General features: G+C 59.3%; 1 protein-coding gene across 2 annotated transcripts in view; it reads right to left on the minus strand.

Annotated features, from left to right (window-relative positions):
- PRKCB (protein kinase C beta) overlaps positions 1-2962 on the minus strand; it is a 134095-nt gene extending 131133 nt beyond the window's left edge. For both annotated transcript variants that reach the window (XM_050905958.1, XM_050905957.1), the window contains exons 1-2: positions 2793-2962; positions 2447-2478 (exon numbers count right to left, since the gene is read on the minus strand). In XM_050905958.1, the coding sequence (XP_050761915.1) occupies positions 2447-2478; positions 2793-2962 (202 nt within the window). The remainder of the gene's footprint in view (positions 1-2446; positions 2479-2792) is intronic.
- Between the last annotated feature and the right edge of the window lie 18284 nt (positions 2963-21246).

Below are 21246 nucleotides of genomic sequence, written 5' to 3' on the forward strand. Positions count from 1 at the left end.
GAGCGGTACCCAGCACGACGCGGCACGACAACAGCTCCGGTGCAATAGCTTGACCCGCTCTGGGGGCAGCAGTGGCGTGCGGTGCCAGCCCTGGCACCCTGAGTTCTTCCGCCCGCCGCAGAAGAACCGCTCTCCCTCCCCGGAGCCTCCCGGAGCAGCTGTGATTTCAAAGCAGATGGCAGGCGGTAGCGACTTCTAGCTCGTGCTTGACTTTCCAACCTGGAAGCGTTCTGCACGGAGACACGGCGTGCCCTCCACCGTGGGGCACCAACTGCACAATGCTTTCGCTCTAATGAGGATCACACCCAGTCTACCTCACTAACGGGAGCACTTTCACCCAGGGACCTCAGAACCTCGCAGAAGGGGACGTATGCGAAAATCCACAGATGATCATTGATTTTAGGAAGGTTTCTGGGGTAAAGATTGGTCTGTTCTACATACCGCAGTCTGCAAAATTTCCTATTGCAATATAGTAATGTGGTTTTTCATGTCTGTAATACCAGAATAACCTGGAAAGTGGTTTCTTAAGGCAGAAAGGTATGTTATAGACCAGTCAGGCACCTTTGGAGACATCATTGAGCACAGCGTGCTACTGGCAGCCTCTTAAGGGCTCCTGCTCCAAGAACCACAGGACTGTTTAACATCTACTAGTTGGTGGAGGCTCTCCCCATTTGGAGGCCAATTGCTGTGCGCTAGCAAGTCTGAGACCACCTTTGTGGGTCCCACTTACTGACCTCGCACCGAAGACTAATTTAATACTCATTAAAAACATTTAAGGATAAAGCTTGAAGCAAGTGCACAATTACAGGTTTGGACAATAGTTCCTAACGGCTGGAAGAGAGACTCGAAAAGGCTCAAATTATCTGATACCAAATGCTATAGGTAGAACTGAGCAAAGCACTAGAAACGATACAGGAAAAACCCTGCCCCACCAGCACATGATCCCCACTAGCTTTTCCAGCACACTTCAAATTTCAGGGGCGTTGCGTTTGCACCAATACGCCTGGCGTGACGCTGCCTGCACCATAAGGAAAGTCAGAGAATTAATGGCTGGGTAAACCTGGGAAAACCCACAGTAAGAGATACAAGCTGCACAAAACTCCTCTGAGTAGCGTGACTTAACTGCCCATGTATGAAACCTCAAGTACCAGGGGAAGCTGTGACCTTGACTAATACCACTAGGACATGTTTTAGTCTCCACATCTGCTTTCCTCCGCTTGCCAACACCAGCCCAGGCCTTTAGGTGGGGGTGTGGGAGGCGGCAGGGAGATGCTTTTGGCATTTTAAGGTTATACTCCTAAGGCAAGTGTTAAGGATGAGTAGCAGCACCGTTTAGATTGGGCTAGACTTACACCGCTTGTACGAGCGTCTGCAGAGATGCTCCTGAGAGCACCCAAGACAAAGCCCTCCTGCCTGCAGCCGCCCCAGCTGGCAGGCAGAGCACAGGCAGAGCTGCCATCCCAGACCTGGACCCACCGCGGCACCTCGAGTTTTGATTCTGTGCCACACCGTAGCCCAGTGGGGTCTGCTTTCTGCTTCAGATGCAAATGAAGGCTGCCAGGACGAGCTGTTCTTGAGATATTAGAGCTATACACCGGTTGTATTTTCATGCAAAATACCTCAACTTAGGATTCAGGCACCCACCAAAATAAAACTCTGCCCCCAGATATTTGTAAGAGCAAAATTTCACTGCCAGCAACTGCAAGCACCAGCCCAGTTTGACTCCCAAGCCCAGCCCTTAACCTCACGCAGGTGTGACCCACACCATCGCGGCCAGGATTAGCCAGGCTACCTGCAAGCATGTGCAATCTGCAGTTAGACTAGCTACGAGAGCACCAAGCAACCAGATAAAGCCCAGTTAATTCACCCTAATTTCCTGAGGGGACATCATAAATCCCTGAAGAGCCCCTCCAGAATCCCAGTATTATCAGAACAAAGAATTGTGGTTGTAGTAACCCAGAAGCTATCGCAACGTATTTTGTTATAAAGCCTCTTTTTTCCCCAGCAACACAACTAAGCCATTCAAGTTCTTCCAGACTGCATAGTTACAGCATCGGACTGCCACCGAGCCAGCGCGCAGCCTGTTTGCCATTAAAACACATGTTTTCACATTAAGTACATTAAAAGCAATAAACTTCACTCTGCCGAAAACGGGGGGATTTATCTGAAGTCTTGGGCACTTGTGTCTCTGGTAACAAAATCCAACCAGCTTAAAAGCACCGACCAGTTGCTCGGTTGATTAAAAAAAAAAAAATAAAAAAATGACTAAGCTGCTTCCCCGGCCTGGGCACGGCGGTTCCCGCGGGGATGCTGCCCGCCAGCCCCGGCAGCGATGCTCCGCGGGTGGCTCCGCAGCCGGGGTCGGTCCCGGGGGTGGAGGACGGTGCCTGCCGGCCCCCGACCCCCCCCTGCACCCCGAGCCCCCCCCCGGCAGCGCGACACTCACCTTGACACTGGAAGCCCTGCTTGCCGAAGCCCCTGCGGAGAGAGAGGCGGCGTGAGACACCGGCACCGCAGCGCAACGACCGTGCCCGCCGGCGGGAAGGGGCGGGGGCCCGGGGAGAACGGGCACCGGGGGGAGCTGAGGGAAGCCGGACCGGGAGGGGGTGCCCGGAGGAGACGGAGGGGGGAGTCCCACCGGGCTGGGCGTCCGCGGGGCCGGGTGAGGAGAGGTTCCGCCGAGGCGGGTCGGTGGTCCCGGAGCGGGGGGGGGGGGGGGGTGTCCCGCCGGGCCCGGTCGGGGGTCCCGGGGGTGGCGGTGCCGGCCGGCGGGGTCCCGGGGGTCCGCTCACCAGATGAAGTCGGTGCAGTGGCTGCAGAAGGTGGGCTGCTTGAAGAACCGCGCCGTGAACTTGTGGTTCTTCACCTCGTGCACGTTCTTCTGCCGCAGGGCGCCCTTGCGGGCGAAGCGCACCGGGCCCTCCTCGCCCTCGGGGCCCGGCGCCGCCGGCGGCTCGGCCATGCTCTGCGCGGGCTGCCGGCCGCCGGCTCGGCTCGGCTCGGTTCAGTCCGGTCCGGTCCGGTCCGGCTCGGCCCGGTTCGGCGCGGTCCGGTTCAGCCCGGTCCCTCCGCTGCAGCTGGGGCCGGGGCTCGGCTGCGCTCGGCACCTCTGGCTGCAGCTGGCGGGAGGCACCGACACACACCCGGCGCCGCCCCGCCCCCTCATCTACATAACGCTTCCGCCCCGCCCCTCATCTGCATAGCGAGCCCCGCCCCTCCCGTCGCTTCTCTGCATGACAAGCCCCGCCCTCCGTTCGCGCCGCTCGGGGCGGCCATAGCCCCGCCCCTCTGCTTTGCATGCTGATTTGCATAGCACCGCGCGCTGGGGGGGGCGCTGGGGGGGCGCGGGGGGGCACTCCCCCCGCTCCGCCGGGCCGCCGTGGGGCGCAGTGGGCGGTGCCGGGCGAGGCTCCGCCCACGCATCTCATTTGCATACAGCACCTGCATCCCCACGCCGATGCTGCCCCGGTGCAGCGGCGGGGGGGACGGGACCCCGGCCGGCGGCCCACGCGAGACCGGGGGGCCGCGGGGTGACCGGCAGCCGTGCGGGCAGCGGTGCGGGCAGCGGTCCCCGTGCCGGCACCGCAGGGAGCCCGGCTCGCCCCAGGCCGGCACCACGGCAGGGACATTGTCCTCTCCCACGCAGGCAGGCTGGGGGGGACGAGCAGGAGTCAGTGGGAGGTGGGTAAGTAATAATAATGGTGGTAATAATGACGGTAATAATAACAGTAAAAAAAAAAAAAACCCCAGGGAAATCCTGTCTTTGACTCAGTCGCGGCAGGCATCTGCGCTGCACGGAAAATGCCTGCTGCAGGACTGGCAGTGAGAATGACGGTTTTTCCCAAACTCCCTGAGGAGTCCAAGGCTTTCCAGTGTCAAGGCCAGGATTACTTTGCTCTGCCCCGATTTTCTGCCGGGCGCTGGGGGTGACCGTGGCTCAGGGGAGCAGGAGCGTGGCCACAAGCTGCCCGGGCAGGGCCACCCTCCCGGAGGCAGGCCAGGGCTCACACACAGGCACAAAGGTGCAAAGCTGACCAGCTCAGAGGTCCTCTCAGAATGTTTTTTTTAAACTTGCAGTTCAAATAATGACCTTCTTTTACACAACTCACTGAAAATACCTCAGCTGACTAGCACGGAGGAGTTTTCAAACCACATTTGCCATTCATCTTTCTTACTACCTGCCAGCATTCACAGACACTGAAAATCAGATCTGTCAGCCTCCTCCTCGGTGTCCCACTCCGACGTCCAGGTCTCCCTGTGCCGGCCCGGTGCTGCATCGTGCCTGGTTTGGGAGCTGAGGCAATGAAAATTCAAATCAAAACAGGAGACAACTTTAATTGAAACATAACCATGAAAATATTTCTGTGAACAACAAGTCTTTCTAAATTCTCATTTGAGGGATTTAATTCTGGCTCTGCAGCCATGTGATCATTTTCCTTCTGTGGCCCGACACCGTCCCTGCTCCGCTGCGATCCAGCCCTCCATCCTACAAGCTCTTTCTCTGAAGAATGCCCCTCCAGCTCTATGGAATTAAACGCCCAGGAGGCTTACCAGAAATAGGCCCAGAGCTGTTATTATGCGGCTGCTTTAAAAGGTTCATTACAATAATAAAATGTAACTGACCTGTCCCGCTGATGTCGTCTTTCCATAAACAGACAGGCTTGTTACTAACACCCAGCACCGTGTGATTTTAATGCTAAGGAGGAGAAATAAATTGCAGGCATCCCTCCTCGTGCTGCGCTTGTGTCATGAGGAAATGAAGGGGAACCTTCCCGAGGCCTCCCGCGGCGTGCCAGGGAAAGCGGGGGCCGAAGGTGGTGCTTTTTCTCCCCGTCATGGTGCCAGCCTGTGCTGCAGGGCGTGCTCTGCCTTGGGAGAGAGGCCCTGTTCACTGCTGGTTTGCACATAGAAATCTTCGCGACACAAATAACTCCTTCTGCATGCAAAGGAATGGGAGTAATAATGAAAATAATAACAGGTCATTTTGATTCCTTTCCTGTGTACTTTCGCGAAGGAAAGTGGTATATTACCCTAAGTGCATGCTGCACTTAACATGTAGCCATGCTAGGCTGAATTCTTCTCATTTTAATTGCAAACTGTGGGCTTTGCCTGTTTCTTCTTCGTTGTTCTTTTACTGTATGTACCCATTTTCCAAACGCAGGCCGCATAGCTGCTGCATATGAAACCCAGCGGTAGCAGAAACCACTGAGAATATGTCTTTAATTTCCCCCACAAGTATTGATAATCATGTTAGTATTCATGTGCAAGCTTTTTTCACTCTGTTGGGCCAAGAAGTACAAAAGCCAGGTACAGTTCCTGCTCTCGGGAGGTTGTTTTCTTTTTTCCTTATTTTACCGTTTTCATTATTTAGCACACTCAGAGTCATATCGTATTAAAGGCAGGATTTTCAAGACCATGCTAATTTTCATGGGAGCTGGGTATCCAGATCCCCTCAGCACTTTGAAATGTCGGGCTGAACATCCCAGCAGCTCCTTCCTCTAAGGAAACTGTTATATTTATTAATGCAAGTAAAGTCCCCACAGGTGCGATGAGAGGACTAACACACAAACAACTCTGAACCGGCACTCTCAGGGGAGCCCAGTGCGTGGAGCGGAGGGGAAATCAGCCCAGTTCATTCCTGTTTCCATAAAAGTGCAGGTTTTGCATCCCATTTCCCCCTCCATCGGCTCCTGCCATCAGATGGAGGAGGGCACTGAAACCCAACCGGTGATACGGGCAAACGTGGTCTCCTTTCCCTGCCTGCAGCTGCAGAGAACCTCCGTGGAGCACAGCGCTGTAAAATCCAAACTCGCCTTTACCCGCGGGCTCTGCGGCCTCCCTCCGCTGCCGGCGGGTGGGAGAGCAGCCCCGCAGCCGCGGGAGACACGGAGACAACGGGTGCAGGAGCAGGCTCCCATAGAGACATGATTCACATCCTGAGGAAGGGACCTCATCCTCCCACCAGGCAACCGAGGAGCTGCTTTGTGGAAGGGAAAGCGCCGAGCATGCCGCGGGGCTGCCGCTCGCACTGGGAAATGTGTGAGCTGAGAGCCTGGCGTGAGGCTGCGGGCTCGGGGTTGCAGGAGACAAGTAACACGAGCCCTTTCCAACAAAAAACCCGAACCACAACTAACAAATTGCAGGGGTTCAGGTCAGAAACCCGCTGCAATCGCACAACCCGGTGTGTTGCACCAAGGCACGCTGCAATGTGCCCGCGGTGCCGGCCAGCTCCAGCCATGCAGCCTCGCTCTGCACCGGGGTGGGGAGAACCAGCCCCAATGTCCAGCAAAGAGGCAGAATCCCAAAAGACAGGGTAAATTCTCCCCGTTTCCTAAGCAGACTCTGCCTCCACATGTGCAGGAGCCCCTCACGCTGCTGGTGCGGACGGGATGTCTGCAGGAGCTGCCATCCCGGAGCAGTGGCTCGCGTGGGAGCACAGGCGAGCTCCTGGTAAGCGCGCTGCAGCCTCCAGCCTTGCATTGATGTAGGGATGCTGCTCCCTTGGTGCCCACATTGGCTTTCTCTAAAGAATTCAAAGAAGCTGGAGAACAGATTTTTCTCTTTTTTTCAGCATTTGTTTCTTAGGGACTTAAATCCACCACAGGAAACAGGTGGAGGAAGAGCCGAACTCTAATTAAATATAAAGGTGTCTCAGCAGCGCTCAGCGGCCTCCGCCTCCGTTTGCGGATGCCGTCTTGCCCCCCCAGCATGCCGGGAGGGCCAAGGCAGGGATGGGGGACCCTGGAGCAGGGACAGGGGACCCTGGAGCAGGGACCTGCTGCGCAATCACTCGGTGAGCAGCAAGTCTTAGCTCTGGCTCTTACGCCGTGCATCTCCCCGTGCCTCCTTGCAGCTCGTGTGAAGCTTTCTGAGGATGCCTGAGCACACTTAAAGCTGACAGGAGCGGCAGGCTGGATGCAGGCTGGTGGGGTCCTGGGAGGGGTCTCCCAGGGCTTGGGGGTGCATGCTGAGGCAGCAGCACTGTTCCTTTGGGTCCAGGAGATATAAGTAAAGTTTTAAAAGCTTTTACCCAAAATGTTCTTGCCAAGAAAGGGCAGATCCTCCCTCCCACATTTTCTTCTTTCTTTGGAGGAAAGCCCTGGTCCCACCAAACTCTGGAACAGCTTCTTGCTGCTGACAGCAGTTGATTCTTCAGGCCCTGCGGCAGAGGCTGCCCGGGCGGTACCCGGAGGGCAGCACGGCCACGGTAACGCTGCACAGGGCAAAGGGCCCGTGGGGCAGAGCCACAGGCTGGGGCGTCCCCGGCTGTGCTGCTGCTCTGGGCAGCGTTGGCCCCACTGGTCACCCACTGGGGAGGGGGGTTCTGCCCCAGGCCCCGTGGGGACACTGGGGATGGAGGCGGGGGTGATGGGCAGGCCCCCCCCGCAGCGGGGCAACGTCAGCTGCGCTGGTTTTTCCCTTTCTGCTTGCACAGTTTTTGCATGTTTCACGTCCTCCGTGCAGAGAGGATGGAGCGAGGAAGAGAGAAGCTGCGTTTATGTGAGGGGAGACCTAGTTACCCACCCACTGGAGGCAAGAGCATCCTTCGCAGCCAGCCGCTGCGTGAAAAAAAAGGCAGCCCAAACGTTAGCGCCTGAGCGTTACATAAACCCTCACGAGTGGCCGGCGGCGGGGAGAGCAATGGGGAGAGCCGCAGGGACACGGCCGGGCAGCGATGCTCGGCTGGAACAGCCGCTGCTCCAATCTCAGCTGCGAAAAGCAATCATTTTCATTTACCTCCACCCAACTTCTTTAGCAGCCTTGTTTTGATCCGGCAGTGCAGATGCCGAATGGCTGCCTGCTCTGGGTCCGCGTGGATGTGCTGGAGGGGAATCAAACAGGGCTGTCGCTGAGGGCATCGGGACCACTGCCTGCGGTGGCAGGGCTGCTGGGGGACACTGTGGGCTCCGGCCAGCTGCAGCCCTGCAGAGCACCTCTGCTCACCCAGGGGAGGTTTCAAACCCAGGGAGCAGAGACACCCAGGTATGTTTGGCAGAGAGGAGGAAATCCGGGCAAAGAAAGCAAAGAAATATTATCCCTAACGGTCCCCAGAACGCAGGTTATTCAGCTGGCAGAGAGCTGGCACATGCTGAGCCTCCACCCAGCCATCCTGGGGCAGGAGGGCAGGAGCAAGTGAAGGGACTGCAATAAAAAATGGTAGTTAAACAGGGCTCCATCCACCCCAAGTGCATCCGCCCGGGGCAGAGCAGGCAGGACAGCACCTCCCCATCACACCAGAGATCACGGTTTCCTGCAGAAGCAGGGCTCATGCCCTGTTTCCAGGCTCCCAGCCACTCTGTGCTCCTTTGCCCGGGACTCACGGGCACCCAAGAGCAAGATGGGGCGCAAGGACAGCCTGAGTGTGCAGTTCGCAGCGGGGGAGCTGCCAGGCTGTGCGGGGCAGTGGGGCAGAGCCAGAGAAGCAAGCCGGTTCCTGGCTCAGCATGCAGACTTGCAGTGCCTGGTGTTCGGGGCTTGTGTAAATGCATTGCTATTTTTCAGACCCACCAATGTTTCTTCCATCCCTCCTCAAGGCAAGGCATGCTGCAGACGAATAAATGAGATGAGGAGCCTGTGTTGTTCGCTGCCCTGCGGTGATACACCCTCCACTCACTCCAGCAAGGTGCGCAGGCACCAAACCTGCCAAAAAGCTGCAGAACCGAGGGCTCCAAACCTGCGTGCACGGAAAGCGCACTCACACATCGGATACTCGCATGGTTCGGCACATCACAAACATGGTTAGGCTGTTTAAATATTTCATATTCCCGTCTGCTGGCTTTCAGGGAGAACAAATTAATTCTGTTTCATGTACCCAGAAATGGCCCACATCAAACCGCCTTCCTGCACAGTTGGTTAAACAAAGTTAGTGGTAAAATCCTTGGGGTTTTGCTGCTTGTTTCCAAAACCGTTTGATAGATAAGTGGCTTTCATGTCCTATGACTCTAAGATAGGAAGTGGTCATTACTTCTTGCTATTGATCCAAACCGGTGGGGGTTTCCCGCTGCCTTCCAAGCTGGGTTAGCGCACGGGTGAACTCAGTGCGGTGGCAGGAGCCAGAGCGGCACTGCCACCTCTGCTTGTCTCACTGGTGTGCAAAGGGGAGCTCCGGGCTCAGGACAGCAAGGCAGCAGCGTTCAGAGGTAAGGACAGCATTAAATTTTTCTGCTGGATTATAACAGGGGGACCCAAACTGAACGGCAACAAGACCAAGCTGTATGGGATGGGCTCGAGCTGACGCACGGCCACTTTCCCATCCAGCTGCACTAATGCAGTCCCCGCACCCGCGCGTGCACCCCGGGTGCCTGGCACGCTCCCGGCCGGGCAGCTGTTTACCCCTCTCCTTTTCTTAGGATCAGTCTTTTCCAGGGACTAAGCCCAGCTCTGGAGGCAGAGCAGAGGGGGAGCAGAAGTGCCACAGTGCAATGTCGGTGGTGCCACAAGGCCCCTGCAACCCTCTCCCATCTCTCGGGCCCGGGCTGCAGCGCCTGCCTCCTCTGGCATACAAAATAATTCTGCTTGTGCCATGGCAAACTCCAGCTGCCATTCCCCAGGAACTGGACTTCTCTGCAGCACTCCTCCTCGTAAGGGATGGCCGGTTTTATATCCACGGTTCATCACACTGCTCAGAAAAATCACCTGATCCTGAAGTTATTCATCCAGCCCTGCAAGGAGCTCCATTTAACTAACAACGAGGCTCCGTTACAGGCTGCAGGGCTGATCCCGGTGCGCAATGACTTCTTCATTAAGCTTTGCCTCCGAGGGCTTTCCTCACAGCTGAGCCATCCACCTCTTCCCTTACAGCCACTGTCTCTGAGCCAGCAAACCCTCAGCCCACAGAGCCCAAATGGGTGCTGCTGCGGGTCAGGGGTGCGCTGGGGGATGCTCTGGAGCCTGTTTCTTCAAGAATGCTGTCACCTGGGTGCCTTAAATCCTGCGAGATGGAAATCCTCCGATAGATGTTCCTGCGATGGCTTTGGCCTTTGTCCACCCCCAGCTTATCCCGCCGTCGCTGCTGGCATGCCCTCAGCACATAAATCCCTTCACACAGATGTGTCACAGAAAATCGGGTGGCTCTTCCCTGCTTGTTCGCTCCAAGCGAGCACGGGTCTTATTTGGCTTGTACCGCTGGAACATCGTGCTCGTACTCCGCTCCCTTTCCCCCAGCAGCTCTGCTCCTGGGCCTCCGTCTCTCCAGCTGGTTCGGTCATTTCCCAGCAAAAACAAGCCTGGGATAAAGCACAGATCTCCCGTTAGCGCAGGGTGGGGTTTGCCTTTTCTCACCGCTCTTATCTCATGTTATTTTCCGCTGGAGATTATTCCGGCTTGAAGGCGAGCGCGCAGGCAAGAGCAGCGGGCCAGGCGTGCCGGGGTCCTGCCTCGCTGTCCCCCGATGTCCCGCTGGCCGCCCTCCCCGACCCTGCAGCTGCTGGGAGCGTGCTCGGGCGCTGCGGCAGAGCTGGCAGAGGAGAGGTGCAGGGGAGGCTCGCAGAGGCTTTGCAGCTGGAGACGTGGGTTTCCCTCCTCGTTCCCCCGTCCATGGCACTCTCCTTTCTGGTGTTTCAGCCTTCCCAGTGGCCTCACCCTCAAAAGCCCCTGCATGCCCATGCACACACGGGTACAAACACCCGCCACTGCTCAGTGCTGTTACCGGCGAAGGCTGTGGATGCCACTGCTCGGATGCCACCGAGCCCTTCCCCAAGCGCTGCGCCTGCTGGGGTGGAGGAGCCTGCCTGAGCCCACCCCAGGTGACACGTCCCCCCGCCGCTGGCGGCTGCCGGGCTGTGGATCCTTACACGCAGGTTTGTGTTACCGGAGCATCGCTGATGGGCTGCGATAGCCATGGCCGAGGCGTCTCACCTTCCCTCCGAGGAGGGGTGACCCCAGGAGCTCGCCCGCAGCTTTACCACTGACTTATTGATGCCGTCTTCAGCTGTGGCATCGCGTCTCTGCAGTTCGGTTATTCCTCTCCAGCCGGGTCCAGCAGTGCTCGTGCAGGCGAGGGAGCTCGTGTTGGGGACGGCTTCGGGACTCCGGCACCAGAGCTGCAGACACGCTGGTCAGCTCTGCACAGTGTGGGGCATCGTGGGACCTCCCGGTACCACTCAGAGCACGGATGTTTAAAGTCAGACAAAGCTGGGGAGGAAAAGCAATGAAAAAAATTTGAAAACAGAGAACAACCTACCTGCTGATTAATTTCCAGAAATATTTGAAAATGTTTCATCAAAAAAAACTGAAAAAAAGAAGTTCCCCAGAAAGGCTTGCTGCTTTACTAATTTAGAAATCAAAAGAATTTTTGAATGGAAAACATTTGCATGAGGTTTTCACTCCTCTCTTAACTAAATGACTCCATTTGGGTTTTGGACAGCAGCGTCTCAGCTGCTGTTGGGTTTCGTTTACCCCAAGGGCATCCCCCTGGGCGGCAGGTTGGAGGGATGAGGGTGCCAGGCTGCCCTGCTCTGTCCCCTGGGTCCCAGGGTCCTGCCCCAGCAGCCCACCCCACCAGCCCCAGCGCAGGGAAGGGGAGGGAGCTCAGCACTGGCTGAGTGGGATTTTTCTGCTGTAAATCACAGCAGGTTGTTTTACTCTATGAGCTGTGAGGTTTATTTATTCCTCCCTTACGCTTGCTCATCTGTGTTTGTTAGCCAGATCGTCCTGGTTGCCATCTGGAGGAAGCTGTAAATTGTTTTCTGGCTTTTCCCTACCGACCGCAGCTCCTCTGGCTCATTCCTGCCCCTCTCGGAGCTGGGAGCTCCACAGCACCTGGGAGCCGGAGGATGTCAGCTCTGCAGTGCATGACCCAGCCCGTGGGCTGCTGGAAGGGCCACAGGGACCCGGGAGCAACAGGCCCAGGGGCCACAAAGCATCACAGAAGCTCCTGCCTTCAGAAGCTCCTGTCTTCAGGGGGATTTTTACTTGTTTCTGTGTGGGGATGCCAGGCCATGGCCAATCCACTCACTGCACCCAGCCCGGGAGCTGCTGAAGTGGGCTCACGTGAACATAATCCTCATCACTTGCGGTGGTCACATTTGCAGTGCCACAGGAGGAAGGTCTGTGCTCCGCCAGCAGTCTCTGAGCCCCCTGCTTTCCCCAGCTCTCCCTCTGTATTCCTCTTCCCAACCTCTCCACGAAATCTAGTTGCTTCTGTATCCCCGGGGCAGCGCTGGGGCCTGAGGACAGCCCGCGAGATGTCACCTGGGCTTTCCCAGGCATCCTCCCCGCTCCAGGGCTGCCCGCTCCTGGAACAAGTGGAAGGTGAAATCCTCAGCACTCCCAGCTCAGTCTGGACCACATCCATCGGGGTCCTGTGAGCTCCTTTATAAACGAACATTTGGCATATTAAGGGCCATCCTGCCATTTCCCCCCCCCTCGATTCATTCGAGGTGGAATCTCATCCCCTGAAAGGCTTGCTGGACTGTCAGCAGGTATCTGAACATAATTAAATCCCGCTGCTTTTTCGAATGTCCTTGGAAGCCTTCTGCCTGACCCATTTCTGATGCATCCCAGCAACGACAGCGCCGGCAGGGTGCCCTGCCTGCTCTCCAAACCCCGCTGCCCGCGCAGGCAGCGTGCCTTGCCTTTGCCCGGGCAGCATCGCTGTTCTCGGGTTTAATGATCAAACGGTGAAAGCTGCTGACACGGGCTGTAATTCCTGCGGGAAAGGGGAAGGGCAGCGCTGGGCAGCCGGGGATGCGGCTGGGGTGGGGGGGCCGCTGACCCCGGCCCCGCCGCCGCTTGCGGAGGGAGCGCTCGCAGGGGAAGCCCCCACCAAGGGACCCCCCCCCTCCCACCCGTGGGAACCCCCACCCGTGGGAACCCCCACCCGTGTCCGGGGTGCCCAGGGCAAACGCGGGCTCTCCCCGCTGCACCCGACAGCCCCGCCCGGCTCGGGATGTCACCGTTCCCATGGCAACGGGAGCGCTGCAAACAAAAAAAAAAAAAAAAGGGAAGAAAAGGGGAAAGGAGCTGAGGAAAGCGCGGGGGGGAGGGGAAGGGCAGCCGAGGGGGGGGTCGGTACCCAGAGGCCACCCCCACCCCGCAGGGACAGTCCTCGCCGGGCCGGGCCGGGGGGATGCTCACCGGTGCGTGGACCGCGGCGGGGGGGACCCGGCACGGCCCCTGTGCCCACCCGCCCCGGCCCAGGCGTGGGGGGCTCTGCAGGCCGGCCCCGCCGGGGAGGGGGGGCTCCCGGGTCCGGGACCCAGCCAGCCCGGCAGCATCACCGCTGCTGGGGGGGGGGGGACAGCCACCTCCGTGGCACTGGCACGCTGTTAGCCACGTCAGACACCCAGAAACCAAAACCGGGGGGTCAGTCCACGCTGCCCCGTGCCCCTCTGTCACTACAGCTGGAGAGATTTTCTCCATGTCTCCAGCTTTTTCTTAAATCAAGGCTGAGAGTCCCAAATCACCGCGTGATCCCAGGACCCGTAGCCTGGGAAATAACATCAGGGGATGGGCAGCAAAGCGGGCAGAGCTGGGGGCAGCTCCTGGCTGGTGGTAACAACAGGCAGGACAGACAGACACAGCCAGGAGAAACCCGTGTACGTGAAAGGCATTTTTGCAGCTCAGCATCCTCTGCCCAAGCTTCACGTGTCCTCTTTTCGCAGAGCCTCACCAGGGCCGAGCTGCCAAACCCCGCTGGTCCTGCTCCCTCCCACCGCAGGCCTGGGCGGTTCGGCCGGGCACCCCGGTGCAGGGACCACTGCCCAGCGCAGCCGGGCGCTGGCGAGGCTGGGGATGCCCTTTGCCATCATACGCACTACGGTTGCAAAGAAGAGGAGGAAGCCACGCTGGCACCAAGGTGCCAATTACTCCTTCATTAGCAGCCGATGTATTTCTTTATCAGCCCTGTGCTTCTCTGTACAATGTTGATCATTTTGATGGAGCATTTGTTTTAATTTCCCAAATGAGGAAGCAATCTTGTAAATATTGTGCGGTAATTAAAATGGCTATTTATTGTGCAGCATTCTGGCTGCTGCCAGCACAGAACCTGATTAGCATTCCCCTTCCGCCGAGCCTTTGCTCCAGCACGTCCTGCTGCTCCGGCGAGCTCCTTCACCCTCGCGCCTCTTGCTCCGACGTCGGCACGGCCAGCGATACGCAGCCAAAGCACCTCCATGCCTGCAAGTCCCGCTGCTCTGATTCCTCGCTGCTAAAAAACAAAGGGAGGTTCAATATCCTCCAAAAGCTGAGAAACCCAGCAAAGAGCGACAGAAACTCTTGTTTCTGAAGCAAAACTTGCTCCCTGGGGTCTTGCTGGCAGCAGCGGGATCAGCCACTATGGGCAAATTTCCGTGTTGCGGACAATGGAATAACGCCGGGTCTGGAGGAGATGGGGGGTGCTCTGGGGCAGCGATGCCTTTGCCAGCTTTGACCTCAGGTTAGGGGGTCCCTGCCTGCTCTCTGCTTGGCCTGGGGAGGAAGGCATCTGCCCAAAGGCTTGCGGTGGTCCGGCAGTGCAGAGACGGCAGGAGGCCCCCGACCCACCCTGTCGCCGCTGGCATGGGAGAAGGCTGCACATCCAGACAGAAGTCCTGGTAAGGGACCGAAGTGTCCCCAGGGAGGGGTGACAAGCCTGCTGGGAACTGCCCTTGTGCTTGGGCTCACAGCCCCGCCGTGGGGCCAGGAGGTGGTTTTAGCCCATTTCAAGAGCACACGCCTGCGTCTCAGCGAGGGGACGCTGCCCCAAGGCCAGCACACGGCAGCAGTGGGCTCCATGCTGCCCGCTCCCAGCAGAGCCCGTGGGTCAGCACCAGCGTCCTCCGTCGTGGCTGACCTTGGAGGAGGATGGGGATGGGGACTGGAACGGGGCGCATGGTTGCGTGTGCGGTCGTGCGGTCGGCTCTGCAGCCCCTGCATGGGGCCGGGCAGCACAAAGCTGCAGCCCAGCAAGAGAACAGGCTGTGCATGGCGGGGGGGGGGGGGGGGGGGGGGGGGGGGGGGGGGCGGGCAGAAATTTCTCTAAGATGCTTCAAAATCCTCCTCCCGAGTCTCCATGGTGACCAGGAGCCTGTGCATCTCCGGCGCTGGGTGCAGGAGTGGAGGGCAGGCGGCGGCCGTGCTGCCGGGGAGTGGAGCGGCTTTCCCACCGGTGACCACAGAGTGCTGGGGACAGGCCGTGGGGTGGAGAGGGCCCCATGGTCCCCAGAGCAGGACCGCAGGCTGCTCACGCACCTCCACCGCCGGTACGCACACCAAGCCTTACGGCGAGGGTCGGGAGTTACGTGTCTGAACCTGGACTTCCACTCTCATCACATTTGCATGAGCAGAAACTAGTTATCATCTGAGGCTTTGCCTGGTGTGGTTTCTGTTTATTATTTCCTCTCCACAAACATTCAAAGTGGCAAAGCTGAAAAAAAAAAAAAATCATTGGAAATAAATGTCTCTCCAAATCCATTTTAAAAACCCTTTAAAATGTAAATCCTTCATGCTCGAGTGATGCCGGGTAAAGAAACACTTTGGTGCTGGGGGAAGCGAGGCTGAATGTCATCGGGTGTGCAGAGAGGAGGTGCAGCCCCCGCTGCCGTGAGCGGCTCGGCTCCCCTGCCAGCCAGGGGGTAAGTGGGGCTCCGGGGGTCCCGGGCCCCCGCGTCACCCCGTCCCCTGGGCTCCCTCCCAGGAGACACATTTCTGTGCCGGCTCCTCTCCGGGGAGCCCGAGTGGGCTGCCGGTGACAGCGAAAAGAAAATAAAGATCACTAAAATGAGGAGTAGAAGCAGAAGCAACGGGTGGGAAGCGGAGGGATAAACCCCTCTCCCCCCCGTTTCCCTTCTGCCAGCCTTGCTCCGCGGCCTCTCCCGCTCTGCCGTGGGGGTCAGGTCTGGGACCGCTTGGTCGGGCCCCCAAAGCTGAGCTGGGGACATCCCCGCCTGCCCCCCATGAAACACCCTCAGCTCGCCAGCTGCTGTCATTCACAGAAGCCCCCGGAGTTTTGCACGTGGTGGTGATGCTCGTTAGTGCTCTTTGCATATATGCTAATTGGCGGGAAGGCTGCTCTGGCATTTGTGCCTTGTTCTCAGGCTGCAGAGTAAATATAGCAGCGGAGGCTGGCACAGTGCTCCGGGGCGGCACGGCGGCGAGGGATGTGGCATGGCGGCGAGGGATGTGGCACGGCGGCGAGGGACGTGGCACGGCAGCGAGGGATGTGGCACAGCAGTGAGGGATGCTGCCCGGCCTCGGGGCACGTCCCCCAGCCCCACGGGCACCATCTAAGCACAGGAGGGCACGAGCCCATCCCCGTGCCTGCGCCGCCTGGACCCCGCTAATGGCTCGGCTTTAAAAGCTTCCCCACAAAACATTTAGACTCCCACTCCCTTTACCATCGCCTCGCTCCCCGTCTCCTACATACAGATGCCAGCTCACGCGCAGTACTGGCTCTGCACGTCATCGCCCACCTCCACTGTCCCCCGCGCCCCCGTGCCGGTGCCCACGCAGCCAGCCGGCACACCCCAACCCAGCAGCGAGCACCCATGGGAGCTCCTCACGGCACCAGCACCCGCGGCAGCGAGCAGGGTGCTCCGAGGGCTCAGCAGACACCCGTAAGATGAGTATGGGGTAAGCTGGAAGAGACGTGCCAGCCAAATTACAAGCTGCCTTGGAAGCCTGGCAGGCACAGCAGCCGCCCTGCCCGCTCCCTCGGGGCTGCAGGGGCTGCAGGAGCTGCGCTGCTCCCCGCTCCCACGCAGCCCCTCGCGCGGGGTCGTTGCTGCAGGTGCCCCCCTGGGTGCCCCCTCCCCTGCAAGGCTCCTGTAACACCCGCGAGCACTGGAGGAGTCCGGGAGCTGCACATCCCTTGGCTTTTTCAGGCAAGGTCTGCAATGCCCCCTCAGCCCTGTGCTGGTGCTGCCGCTGCCCTGCCTGCATCCAGATTTTAGTGCAATTCATGTCTTTTGAAGTTTCTTTTTTTCTACATTGGCTGGGGCCAGAGTCCCCCAGTTTGCTCCCACAGGCAGGAGGGAGCTGGGGAGCCGAGGAGCAGGTCGGTGCCGTGGGAGTGGGTCCGGCCTCGACCGGTGGGCGCTGGCAAGGGGCAAGAGCATCCCACTGCCCCCAGCTGTCCCTGCTCGCTGCTGCCTGCGTCCGCCCTCCGCAGCTACTGCGGTTCTGCCTGATGGACAAAATGAGCTAAAAGAATTAAATCACCTTTTATTTTTAAGGCTGTGATTTCTCCAGCTGTAGACTGGCAAAGAAAACCTTTACAGCAGAGCAAAGTGAGAATTCCCAGATGCTCTCATGGGACATGTTCCAAAAAGCATTCATCCATCATACTCCACCACAGCCACACTCTTGGCATCTTGACGTGCTGCCTCTGCTCAGGGATGCTGCTATTTTAAGAGGAGGGTTCGGGGGAGCACACTGCCAGACACCCCTAATCCTTCTGAGGGGAGAATTTGGAAGGAAAAAATCTGGGGGCTCCCCCTTTCCTGGACCGCGGGGTCAGGGGTGGCAGGCGAGCGGGCGGAGGGGAACAGCGAGGCGTTGTTCTGCCCGCGAATGAAAAGCCTTTTGTGAGCCTGGCACGGCGGCGCAGGCGGGGAAACGTCGCCTGGTGAGGCTCCACCGCCGAGAAAATAACCACCACGGGGCCAGCACCGCTCAGCGCCTTGCTGAGCTCACGGCCCCGGTGATTTCTTCTTGTTACGAGTGCTGTTGTCTGATGATTGCTAACATGAAGAGTTATTGCTTCTTCAGCCCGTTTTTCTCTACCGCCTGGACTGTCCCTCTCCCGCAGGCGAGCTCAGGGATGCTCGGGCATCGGCGCAGCGATGGAGCCGGGTCTGCTGCAATAAGGGACTCGGTCCTGCAGCATCAGTGTTTGGGATCCCAGAGAGCGGCCTGGGAGAGCAGAGCTCCCTCCCGGCTGGTTCATCCCTGGCCTGCCCGGGGGGGGGTGCCAGCCCCTCGCATGCAGCAGGAAGGAGAAGTCACCCCCACTCCCGCAGACGGCGGGAATGAGCTGCCGCCCCCCAGCAGGGACCAGACTGCTGAGGCAGGGCTGCACTCATGGCTATGGCCACGCACAGCCATGGCCATGGGGCATTCCCAGGCAGGGTACGGGGCTGCATCCCACCCCGGCTCTCCATAACAGCAGGGGGGCAGGGAACACCTCACCCCCCCCCAGACCGCTCACAGCCCCGCATCACCGAGCTCAGGGCTGAGCTGTGCTGCCCTGTGCATGGGCAGGGCATGGGCGATGTCTGCCGAGCACCGTGCCGGGGCCGGGGGCACCCTGTGCTGCACCTCGCTGCCACCCCGGCTCCCTGTCACAGCACGGTGTGCTGCCCCACCAGCCGTGAATTCCCCATTCCCGGGGGGGCTGCAGCGCAGTGGAGCTGGGCAGGTCTGCGAGCCAGGGAGGGAGACTCAGCCAAATTAACCGGCTCATTAATTTGCACATTTGCACGCTACGTATCAGCTATTTCCAGCATGATGCTGCTGCCAGCGGCTGCATCCCACGCAGCCACCAGCCAGGGCGGGCAGAGTTGCCCCCGCTGGGGACCGGGGGGTCGGCCGCAGGTCGGGGCGCAGGGCAAGGCATGAAACGCAGCAGGAGCTCCTGCGTGGCCGGGGGGTCGTGCAGCCTGGGCAGGGGCCCAGCTCGAATCGGGGCCGCAAGCCGAGGTCGGGCTCATCTGCTGCTGGACACGAGCTGCGGGCAAGCGGCCTGGCTCGGCGGCCATACCACGGCACTTGGGTCTTTGGCAGCAGCCTCCCGCCGTGGACAAACGCGTGGCTGTTCCCCGTGGGTGGGGGCTGTTCCCCGTGGGTGGGGACTCTTCGTTTTCCACGGGTGGGCTGGCACCGGGGAGCCCGACCGCAGGCGGCAGCGCAGCTTTCTTCCCCCGGTCAATGTTTAACCAGGGTATTTACCTAGAGTGAAAGAGCTGCAGTGTGAGGGCAGGAGAGGCTCGGGCAGACACAGGGACAGACAAACATCCGTCTGATGCTGTTCCCAGAGCACACCCTGATTTTTTTTCCCTGTGTTCCCAAAGTGCTGACGCCAGCCACGGCCGATAGCACCTGGGCGAGCACGTGCACGATGTCTGCAGAGCCTTCAGCGGCTCCTGTGGACCAGGCAGTGCCCTGGGCTCCCCCCGGGCTTCTCACCACCCAGGGGTGTGAGCACTGCTGTCCTCACCAGCCCCAAACCTCGGCAATCACCGCCCCGTTAGGTACAGGTGCCCGCAGCACCGGTGCCCCACGCCTGCCCCACGCCTGCCCTGCTCCCAAGCGGCATCTCCATCCCAACAGGCACGAAGAACCTGGAAAACACCAGGCAATGTCCCGGCTCTGCGGCAGATCCATGTGCCGATAAAAACATGGTGCAGACCCATGGCCAGGCCTGATGCAAATTTAATTGAATGGGAATGAGATGTATTTTATGTCCTTAAAGCACATTAAGTGCTTGGAAGTTAATTGGTATTTAATTAGCATAAATTAAGCTCTTTAATAATACTCAGGGAAAAACAACGCAGTATTACAGATGCTTTATTAAAAGTCACCCCGACGAATTAAAAATGAATGTGCTGAACGCATCAACAGCAAAACAGGGAAGCACAGGCGGCCGTGCCTGGGCCACCCCCCGCCTCCTGCCCCCCTCGCCTGCGCCCAGGGACCCTGAGCAGTGGTCAGCAGCATCACCGCCCCGGTGGGACCGCGGCCCCCAGCCCCCCTCGCCTGCACCCGCCGGGCGAAGGGCCCTGGAGCCGGGGTGCAGGAGGGAGCTGGGGTGCAGGAGGGAGCCGGGGTGCAGGAGGGAGCCGGCCCCGCGCAGAGGCAGCTGCAGCCATAAGCGTGTTTCCTGCGGTGTCGCAGGGCCGTGCTTCCTCTCGAAAGGGGAAGGTGGGCGCCCATCGCACCCGAGCGCGGCAGCTGCCCGCAGCCCCGCTCCCGCAGAGGTCTGTGCACCCGGGGCAGGTCGGGGCCCCCACGGTGGCTCCCCACGGCCCCCAGCTCCCACCAGCACCCGCTCCCACGCCCTCCCAGGGTCCCTCTGGGGAGGAAGCAGCGACTTTGCTCCTTGTTTGGTTTGGTGTTTTTGGTGGCGTTGCCATGACAACCGTCCTAGTGACATCTTCATGCTATTTGTCTCCTTCTGTGGGTTGCATCATTTTCCTTCCTGAATGAGCAGCTGCCTGTGCCCCGGCTCACCTGGGGCCCGCGCTGCCCACTGCGGGGTACCGCGTCCCCCTGCCCAGCCCCGGGAGAGCTGCCTGCGGGAAGGGATGCAGGCAGACATGCACGCCCCGAGCCAGGGATGCGTTAGTTCTGGCGTTTCCTCACTTCAGCATCTCCACAACCCTGTCCTTTTCTAAAAAAGAATACATCTTTGTGTGTGTGTGTGTGCGTGCATGTGTGGGTCACCTCCCGGGCTGGGAAAATAGAAAGCAAGCTGAAAATAGAGAGGTGACATTGTGCAGGGCTCTGCCACCCTCACGGGGACATCAGAAAGCTGGGAACATCCTCCCTGCCACAGCAACGGCTTTTCTGCCTCTGCGTGGAGCAGCCTGTGAAGAGAGGTAGGAAGCATCTGCTTTACCCGGGGGTTTCCTCCTGACCCGCTGGCAGCAGGAGAGGGGGAACAGCCGGAGCCCAGCAGACACGTCCTGGCCCTGGGAAGATGCTATTGCTCCTGCTTGCGGCAGCCTGGCCCTTTCCCGCTCCCGTCTCCCCCTGCCCTCCAGCCCCGTTTCCAGACTGGTGCCCCGGGTGCTGGGCAGGGCAGGGCAGGCTGCCCCGTGCCAGGGGCACAGCTCTCCCAGCACAGCCCCTTCCCCAGCGCCAGCCCAGGGGCACCTCAGAGCACACTTGCAGGGGCTGGGAAAGCAACAGACATTTCCCAAGTTAAAAGTTTGCAAAATCAGGAGTGACTAAACCCAGGTAACTTTAGGAGTTCCCTCCTGGGGCTGGGAGAACTCGCAATGACACTCGTGTGCTGGTTTACCACCCAACAAGCCCTCTGAGCAGTGGGGATGGGGTGTCTATGAATCCCCGCCACAGGGGAGGCTGGGGAGCCTGCCCGATGAGTCAGGACAGAGCTGCCGTAGGGGACGGATACCCGGCTGACGTAAAGCTGCTGCACTGGCTCCTCTCCCCCTGCCCACACAGCTCCATCACTATCCGTCTGCCGACTCCTCCTGCTTATGGCAGCAGCTCCCTCTGTCAAGGCAGCCCCCTCCCCTCGCCCCCCAGCCCCCAGCATTCGTCCTCTGGCAAGGGAGGGACGGACCCACGCTGAGCTCTCGGCGG

Source organism: Gymnogyps californianus, chromosome 15 (assembly GCF_018139145.2).
Source record: "Gymnogyps californianus isolate 813 chromosome 15, ASM1813914v2, whole genome shotgun sequence".
Taxonomy (NCBI): Eukaryota; Metazoa; Chordata; class Aves; order Accipitriformes; family Cathartidae; genus Gymnogyps; species Gymnogyps californianus.